We start from the raw sequence: 9,780 nt of genomic DNA on the forward strand, positions 1-9,780 counted from the left end.
TACATTTTAATTTTACATCAATGTAAATTTTTTTTTTTAAATTAATTTTGTTTCGTTTCATTTTCAGGTACAAATCAAGCGCGTGGCCCTTCTCTATCCTTAAACGTAAAAGGAGATTACGTATTAACTTTTGATTTAAAAGTTGTAAATAACGTTACTATCACTGTCAGTGTTGAAACAGTTGAGCGAGAACGTCCGATACATTTACACTACGCGTCTCAAGGCACATCCATCCAAATGAAAGGCTCGCACATCACGTATAACATCGGTGAGAATCCATCGTGGAGGACAATAAACCGCGATTTGGTTGCAGATATTAGAAAAGGAATCGCGTTAACTAAATCAAAACAGAACAAAAAAATAAACATTCGCAAAATAATAAAAATCATTCTTCACGGGAACGGGTATTTAGACAATTTTAAAATATCGTCCAGTAACCACATGGAGAATTTTTACGCTTCTGCCGATTGGTTATTACGCAATCAAGATATGAATGGCGGTTGGCCAATTATGGTGAATAGAAAACTGGATGAAGATTTAAAAGTATTACCACCGGGCTGGTATTCCGCGATGGCCCAGGGGCATGCAATATCCGTCCTAACGAGAGCGTTCACTGCCACTCATAAACGTAAATACCTAGAAGCGGCTCTCCATGCAACAAAACTTTACACCATACCGTCAGCTGAGGGCGGTGTCAAGGCACGATTTCTTGATACTTACAATTGGTACGAGGAGTACCCAACAACACCGAGTAGTTTTGTATTAAACGGTTTTATCTACTCGTTGATTGGACTATATGATCTAAAAATGACGGCGTCGCAAGAAGAAGGGCGTGATGCAAGTCAATTATACAACGACGGATTGAGGTCGTTGAAAGCAATGCTTATGATGTATGACACAGGATCAGGGTCAATCTATGACCTTCGACACATGGTTCTAGGCAAGGCACCAAACTTAGCGCGGTGGGATTATCATGCCACGCATTGTCAACAATTAATGTTATTAGCAAGCATTGAAAAAGAACCAATATTCGATGTAACGTCAAAACGGTGGATGAGTTATATGAAAGGAAAACGTGCAAAACACAACTAATTTTTATAAAAGATGGTGGCTATTACTAGGGATGAGCTGAGGGGGGTGGGGGAAGGGGATATGGGGACGGCCAGTATTGTCAGAAATAGTTGCATCAACCATGAAGTAATTAGTTCCAAAACTAATTCCTCCACACATCGACATAGAACAAAATTCAAATGAAGATGTACTTAATCAATAAATCACAAGCGTTGGTTATTGCTAGGCTAATTTAAAGGTAACATCTTCTAATACTAAAAATATCTGTCCCAACAAAATTGGTTCAATTTTTTAGAGATATCTTTAGGTTTATATGTCCAGAGAGTAAATAGGGAGTTTTCAAATTTGCGCCGACATAGTATGAAATCACTACTATTACTATTCGCATATGTTGAGGTTTGTTTATAAATTGTTTGACCCAAGGTCATCGATTTTAGGTCAGGTAGAAGACGATTCAGCGCATTTGAACCTTTTTTTTAGGTTTATGGTCATCAAAGAAAAGTAACAAATAACGTAATGTGTAATTTACATATGGGTCATTTGTTGTCGCAATCGAAAGCTTCCTACTGTTAAAAGATCTATATTAAGAAACATACATAATATAATGGAGTTTATTTACTGTATTGAACATACAATATTTCCAATCAGTCTTACTTAAGCTTGGTTCTCACTAGAGACGAAACGACATAGACGCAACACAAGCGAGTTGACGAATGGCAAGCAACAATTGGAATTATCCATCGCTTGTGATTGGTCAAATCACTTGCGTTGCGTTACGTCCTTGTATTGCGTCTGTAGTGGATACCAAGCATTAAGCACATTGGTGTACCATAAATGAAAGTATTTGTGATTTGGAGACAAGAAGGTCTTCCTGTTAGTGTAAACAGCTGCTACGATAAACCACTAAATATCACCAATCAGGAAACCACTTAAGTTAACAACGGAAGAACTAATGGTCAAAATGGACTTTTTATGATAAGTTCGTCCAAACAAAGCTTATTACATAAACAATTTGGTTTGTAAACATAGAAGGTTTGAAACCTTATGTCCAAACTCAATTGTCCGAATTGTCACAAAACAATAATTGTATAATGTAATTACTTAAACTTTTATTTCTTAATTTATTTTATAAAGTTAATATTTTGTTTGTTTTCCTTTCTGTTTATGTATTTTATTTCTCTCTTACATTTCATTCACAAATCAGTTCAAATTTACTTATTATATACTTCACTGCTGTACATTTTTTAATTTTGGTTTATATGCGTACAAGAGGCTCGAAAACGGAGTTTTCATAACAGGCACTGATACTAGATTTTGCATAAAACGTTTTTCACTTGTAAAGCAAATTGCTTACCAAAAATTAAAAATTACCAATTGAGATATATAAACGTTTGATCTCAACGATTAAAAAATTAGACTTTTTCAGCGGAATGACCTTACTTGACCTTAGCCAATGATCTGAAGGGCACCAGGCTGGCGCACCTTGGAAAGACAAGAACAAATAAAATTTACTTTATTTAAATTATTTCATTTTAAATAAACTTCTTTTCAGTACGGCTAACAAGCCTTTATTAAAACAAATTTTGAATCAAATAGAAAATATGATTTCAATGGTGCTTGAAAACAATAAAACAATTTTTTTTTTCTAGGAACAGGATAGTTAAATTGTATTTTATATTAGGACTGTAAATAAAGTGTTTTCCATATATTTGTATTTATTTAGTTGTTAGTACGGTTGTACTAATCTATGGTATAAATGTTAAATAGAATTGTTTGATAGTTCGTTAAATTGATGAATATAAAAGGTACTTTTCGTTTGCACTATATAGCCCTGAAATCTATGAAGCACTAGAGCGTAGAAAATATCTACACACATGCTCACAAAACAATGGAATTATGACGAGATGAAATGTAGTTGTAGTATGTTTGTAAGCATGTGCAGATGTTTGTTATGCTCCAGCGCCCTTTTCCTTGATTGGTGCAATCAAAATATTCTTTATTCATCAAGTATGCAATGGAATTAATTTCTCTGGAATGTAATATGTATGGTATACTTTTTTCTCTATCATACTATTAACTCTACCCCATATTTTCTAATGGGTTAGTATGAGTGTAGGCATCTGGTATAAACACACCTACTGCTATTTAAGGTTCATTACTTAAATCTGTCTAAATTTTCTGTTTTTAATTTATTTCTATAGATATTGTGTATATATTATTTTGAAATTCACAATTTTAAAAAAAAGTCCATTGTTTTTCTTTTAATTTCAATTCTTATAATTGATCAATAATTGAATCATTTAAACAGCATATGATTGGTCAATAGTTGTGACTCATAAAACATCAAACATGATTGGTCAGTAGTTGAATCATGAAACAGCAAACATAATTTGTCAATAGTTGACTCATAAAACAGCATACATGATTGGTCAATAGTTGACTCATCTAACAGCACACGTGATTGGTCAATATAGTCAAACTTAAAATGTATATTTTCCAATTTATAAAATGTAAATTGATTTCCATTTAAACATTCCTTTAAATTATTAATTTTTTCCCTTTAGTTGTTTTGTATTTGAATAAGTTTTTTACCATGAACATAATAGTAGCATAATAAATATAGTGGCTAAAAACAGACACATTTTAGGAAATAAGTAAATCTTCTTTATTTACCCTTGTTTGAAATCTAATCGAGTAGCTATGGGACGAAAAGTCTACTGTAAATGAAAAAAAGAAAGTTTGTTGCACGTTTCCTAAATTTATCAAACGACAGGTGTGCATAACTTCTACATGCTCTTGCGCTAACATAACATGCAAAAGTGTGAAGTCCCTACAAAAACTACTGATAACCTGAGTCTTAGCCAACGTCTGTTGCCTGTTTGGATGGCCAAATTAAATTCTCTTGAACCACAATGTAAAATTTACATTGCGGTTTATATCGTACAGTGCCGCATTCCTTAATATTGTATTAAATAGTAAGTTAAAAAATCTGATTAATTACAATGATTTTTAGATTTGGTTGGGACCACAACATAGGGATGGGGTTTGGATTATTAGTGAACTAAAAATAATAATAAATAATAAATTTTTTAAGAGATTTCTATGCCAGGTAAAGGGAAGATTTTCTGCGTGTTTATGCATGCAGGTTTAATATATGATATGCGTTTTTTAAATGCGTGTAATTTTGATGTGTGCTAATTTATCAATACTTGTTGTGTTATCACAGAGAGATATAGATTTTGTTTTCATTATTTTGTGGTGGTAAGATTAATTTTTCAAAAATTGGATAGTAGAATATTTAAAATATGGAATTACAGAATATTAACAAGTAGCATGTTTAAAACTTGCTAGAATTTTATTTGAAAATTTGTAAATTAGTTGATAATTATTATTATTATTCCGTCGAAGACTTGGTGATTTTTAGAATGAATTGAATCCAGGGCTTTATATTCCTTTATCATACATACAAAATATACCAAATACTTCATACTATTTTATATGAAAATAAAGTGTTACATAAAATGAAAGAAAATGTATATTGTTTGTATTTCATTAAGCTCTGTCTACTCTATCAAATTTTATGTGACAAAAAAAAAGTGATGTGCCCATATATGGACATGATGATGTCATATCACTACCATAATTGGGCATATCGCTACCATATTTGGGCACATCACACTTTTTTGTCACATTCACTTTGATAGTGTAGACAGAGCTTAACACATGTGCATCACAAAATCTAATACATAATTGAATTCAAACATGTTGTATGTTGTATAGTATCTCTCGAACCGTGATGGAGGGGTCTTTTCTCACCCTTAACAAGGTGTGATAAGGGGCTAAGTTTCTCATGGTGTTTCATCCCATTCAAACCTGGAAAAAACTCCACCATCTCTCCTTTCACCCCCTTCCCCCTCCCACAGAACGCTATCCCTAACCCCCAATGTTTGTATATTTTTTTCTCTCTGCACTGCCAAAGACCATCGCTACATTTTTTTTCTATAATTCATTCCTGAATTCAGGCAACCTGTTCTGTATCTTAGATTTATCTCAACATATGGAGTAGAGGGTGCAAGTATATTTCCTGGAACAGCCTGAAATTAACACCACTAATGTGTAATTGTCTAAATTCACTCATCCCTATTGTATTCAAAAGTATGAACTAAAATCTAAACCACTTCCTTCTGGTCTAGTCTTGGAATTTTAGCCCGGACAAGTGTCTCCTTACTGAATAAGTAATTTGACTCAAAATATATTTTTTAAATGCATGGCTATAAGAATTAGGGCAGGAATCGGGGCAGGGATCTACATTATTTGTAATGGTTTGGATAAGTTTACAAAAGACCACTTATACCTGATTCACATGTAAAGCTTTGTCTAAAACACTATCAAACGTTATGTGATAAAAAAATGTGATGTGCCCATATATAGATGACATCATATCACTACCATATTTTGGTATATCACTACCATATTTGGGCACTTTTTTGTCAAACTAGTTTTATAGTGTAGACAGAGCTTTACAAATGTAACAAAATGGATTTTTCGCATGCTAGTTTTTCACGGTGTAATGTAGAGAGATATGCGCACTTTGTGTTACAATTATAATCTATACAGGACTCATTACCAAGAAATCCCTTGGTTTAGCACTCCTTAAGGCCCTCCAATGCTGGTTAGTTGCAGTGGAAGCTGCTCATGCGCTGGGGCCCCTTTTAAGTTCTGTGGCCCCTAGGTTTAGCCAGTGAGCGCTCATAGCTGATACGCCACTGGGACACAGGGAATAGATTTTAAATCAAATATGTTTACCTAGGCCTAGCTTACTCACTTCTTCCAGAGACACGTTCAAAGTCTTTGTGGCCATCTTGTCTGCATGATAAAGCATGTCTGCTGCAGCACATTTGACCTATATAATCAAGTTCCCTTGTGGTCTAATAGTTAGGATGCTCACCCTATTCCTGAGGGAGGTGAAGGTTCTAATCACGTCATACTCATTTTATCCTAAAGATTTATGAGGGCCCCTTGATTGTCAGCATATGCTGTTTAGGGTCACCCTCACTAAATAAGGTTTAATAAAAAAAATAAATAAAATAAAATTAACATTTTTATAATCTTTACTGATTCATAAATCGCAAAATTTATTTGAAAACTAATTCTGAATAAAAGTTATACATATGGCATTGACAAAATTACATAACAATGACATCATCTATAAATATATTCCCATAGGAAGTTCCAATTGATTGAAGTACTGGTACCCGCCACTTCCTAGAGGAATTAAAATGCGCTTGTGGTGTCATCTCGGACGTGGAAGTCGTTCTTTTTTCAATTGTCATTTTTAGACATCCGGATGAAATGGAATAGCAATCGGAAGATATTGGCCGTGAAATTGGCTCACATGATGCTAATTATTCATTCCAGTCATTGTACTGTACCTTTAGATATTTGATCTAATTTTAAACAATATTTTAAAAAGAGAATTCATGAATTAAAATAACGTAAATAGTTTCTATGTTTTAGGTTGTCACAAGAGAGTTCAGGCCAGTTCTCTATGTATTTAGGAAAGTTTTGTGATACTCCATCACATATTCATCACATGTTACAAACTGAATCATAGGTTATATAGTTGGAAAGTGTATGACAACAAATAAAGTATTCCCTTTATTTTCTTTTATTTATAATGTAAATAAAATATTTATTGTGTTATAGAAAATATTCTTTATATTTAATTAAAATGATGTATCTAGTATTTATATAAACAATGATTTTCTGCATTTTTTTTTTATTAAACAAAAACAATAAAATTATACAAATCAACACAAAATAATTTTTTTTTAAATGTTTTGCATTGTTCAAATAATTTTTTCTATCAAAGTTTCTTTGAGCAATTATTACCAGTCCAACCGGTCATACATCTGCATTTAACAAAATCCAAGCTCCGCCAATCCCATAATGCATCACTCACGAATCTTGCATCATCCAATAAACATCTACCGTGACCAGAGCACATTTTGTTGCTACAACTTTCTGCTTGTGTCTTCGTGTTTAGCAACACAGGGCCGTACACTGTTGCGAGTAGTTGTTTAAGTTCTGTGCATGATTGCATGTTTTCCAGTGCTTTCATAGAACCCCAGAGAACAATTCCATCAAAAGATAAAATGGCAGCTTTACCCACGCTCATTTCGATATCACCCTAAATAAAATTGTAATAAAGCAAAAAGGGAAAATACTTTTTTGTAAAATTAATAAAAAATAATTGTCTAGGCCAGCATGATGTTAGAACAGAATTTACAGTAGTTCCAAATGTTATTTCATTGGGAGATCCCTGAACAGGCTTTGGCTCCCACTAGAACGCAACACAGCGACGCAAAATGCTGTATTGCATGATCAAAAGTGGAAACCGACGACGCAGTGCTGCAAACATTGCAGGCGTGGACAAACACAATTATTTGAAGGCAATTTTTTTACTTTGCGTAGGTTGCGTTGCTAATGGGAACCAAGCTTTAGAGGGTTCACTTGTGGGGTTGGGAGATGGTGATCATAGCGGATTCAAGGCTAGATCCAGCCTAGCACCTATAAGACTTATATGCTGTACTTAAGTTGAGTACAGTACTCAATTTGACAATTTTTTCTTCCTAGATCTGTCACTGAGGATGGAGGTTGTTGTAGAGGTTCATATGAATCATTTGTTTACTGTTTTAGAATTGGTTTTCACTTACTATATTGTAATACAATCCTGAATTGGAATAATTGAAGCGATTGTACACATAAACCGGCTTGCCTGGCTCTTGTAAGTTATTCACAACACGCAGAGCTTCTTGTAACTTACTATCAACAAACTGAAGGTTATTTTTCACGTATGGATGGAGATATATTGATGGGAAGATGGCGCTACTCTCGTCAAACAACCACGTCATCTTATCGTTGCTTGCGACAGTTGCGTTTAAGCATTCATAGTCTGTAGATGGTTCTTTATTATGGCAGTATGGGTAATGATAAAAACCCCATGTTGCATTTGGGCGTAGGGTTTTCCCCAACCGTAAAACACCTTTCATTAAACTTTCGGCTGCCATCTCGTATTCAACTTTAGCTAATTCATTTACAGATGTATCGTCGAGGTTTGGTATTCTCTGTTTCACTAGATCAACAGAAGCGTTTTTATAAATTGTTCGTTTATCAAAGTTTTCGTCCAGATGTGGTTTCCACTTTTCCCAGTCTATGATTGCAAGTCCATTGAACTGAGAATTTGGAATTTTTTCGATGATTTCAACTGTTGCTATTTCTAAATGTTTCCTCAGGTTTCTTGCCTGAATAAATAAATGAAACCATTAAATAAAACACAAAAACGAAGTAGATACTGTGTAATTATGTGTACAGATTGAAGATAAAAATTATAAAAAAAAACAAACAAAAAAAACTATGCCTTAGAGAGACTATAAAGTATAAGGTTGTTATCGTTTTGGTGCACTTGTGATATTAAAACAGTAGGAACCCCTATTAATGGGACACCTTCGGGACACATCAAAGTGCCCCTTAATAGGAGGAGTTGGTTCTCTTCTTTTTTTCAGATAGGAGGGTCTCCCCGGAAAGGAGGGGGGTTCTTAAATTAACTCACTGTACATTAGTAGTACTGGTTGTCTGAGGAAGACATTATTTTTTTTAAGTGAATTTGATCTTACCTGCGGTAGTCCACCATTTATAAACTTCCTAGTGTCATCATCGATGTACGGATACCCAAAGTTGTGGCTATGGAAACCATTAAAAACGTCACCCATTTCCACCGATGTGTCTTTATTTGCTGAAATACCCCACTTTTGCAATTCAAGATCTATGCCCAGATTTGAGCATTTAGAAGCCAGGCCCCAGTATATTTTAAACGTAAAACTATCTGTCTCTTTCGAGTGCGGGCTTGATGTTTCTCCTCCAACACTACTTGTTATTATAAGTTGCCCAAACGCGCACGTTGCTGATAAGCCGAGTAGGCCTAGTATTAACATCGTAAAGTTCCAGCTCTTAGAACTCGTCATAACTACGTCGTTCATGAAGCAATATTTAATTAGGAAAATTATTATTGGTAAAATATAATTATGAAGTTAAAGAAATACTACCGCCGGACAATAGAAGAATGGCTAGGCCTACTGCTGGACCTTCCCGATAGCTTCCTGAGGCCCAGGGTTGGATTTGATACAGTTCAGTGAACACAAGGTACGCAAAACAATTAGTTAATAAAAACATTTAAGTGTGACTATGCAACTTTGTTTAACCAATCAGAATTGCCGTTCACATTGTAGCGGTCTGAAAAAGAATCGTGTAAATTAAATCCGGATTCTGTTTATGTATTTTATGCCTACAATTATAATTAAATCAATTTGTCAGTTTAGTGTGCACATCGAATAGGGATATACGACGCAGTTGTACTATTTAATTTTGTGGTTTTCCTAACAAATAGTATACAGTATGTATGCATTGGCCTTAAAACTATGGTAAAACAGTAAAAGCAATCATGATCGCGTACTATGTACACTCATGTATTTAATTATTATTATTTAGTTGTATGATAAAATCAAAAATATAAGGTCTGTAGACCAGGTCGTAAGACCTTTTTGCACTTAATACTCGTTACTACTGTGATATACTTTTTCTGAATATATTCATAAAGACCAATCTGAAACGATCTTCGTCTCGTGTGAAAAACTTGCTGTTTTATAGAGG

General features: G+C 34.1%; 2 protein-coding genes across 3 annotated transcripts in view; one reads left to right on the forward strand and one right to left on the reverse strand.

The window, feature by feature from the left end:
• Positions 1-4,587, forward strand: part of LOC144835982 (D-glucuronyl C5-epimerase B-like) — a 37,258-nt gene extending 32,671 nt beyond the window's left edge. For both annotated transcript variants that reach the window (XM_078691140.1, XM_078691139.1), the window contains one exon: positions 68-4,587. In XM_078691140.1, coding sequence (XP_078547266.1) covers positions 68-1,092 — 1,025 coding nt within the window. In that variant the 3' untranslated portion in view covers positions 1,093-4,587. The remainder of the gene's footprint in view (positions 1-67) is intronic.
• Positions 4,588-6,297: 1,710 nt separating this feature from the next.
• LOC144834804 (hyaluronidase-3-like) lies at positions 6,298-9,231 on the reverse strand. Its single transcript, XM_078689753.1, has 3 exons — positions 8,748-9,231; positions 7,788-8,375; positions 6,298-7,261 (listed from the first exon to the last, which is right to left on the reverse strand). Exons 1-3 carry the CDS (start codon positions 9,108-9,110, stop codon positions 6,938-6,940), a joined length of 1,275 nt encoding a protein of 424 aa, XP_078545879.1. The 5' UTR covers positions 9,111-9,231; the 3' UTR covers positions 6,298-6,937.
• Positions 9,232-9,780: the final 549 nt, after the last annotated feature.

This window comes from Antedon bifida, chromosome 2 (assembly GCF_963402885.1).
Source record: "Antedon bifida chromosome 2, ecAntBifi1.1, whole genome shotgun sequence".
Classification (NCBI taxonomy): Eukaryota; Metazoa; Echinodermata; class Crinoidea; order Comatulida; family Antedonidae; genus Antedon; species Antedon bifida.

Coding starts and splice junctions, on each gene's coding strand:
- LOC144834804 (XM_078689753.1), bottom strand. CDS start 9,110: ATGAACGACGTAGTTATGACGAGTTCTAAGAGCTGGAACTTTACGATG. Junction 8,376..8,747: donor TAAATGGTGGACTACCGCAG/GTAAGATCAAAT, acceptor TTATTTATTCAG/GCAAGAAACCTGAGGAAACA. Junction 7,262..7,787: donor CAGGATTGTATTACAATATA/GTAAGTGAAAAC, acceptor AATTTTATTTAG/GGTGATATCGAAATGAGCGT.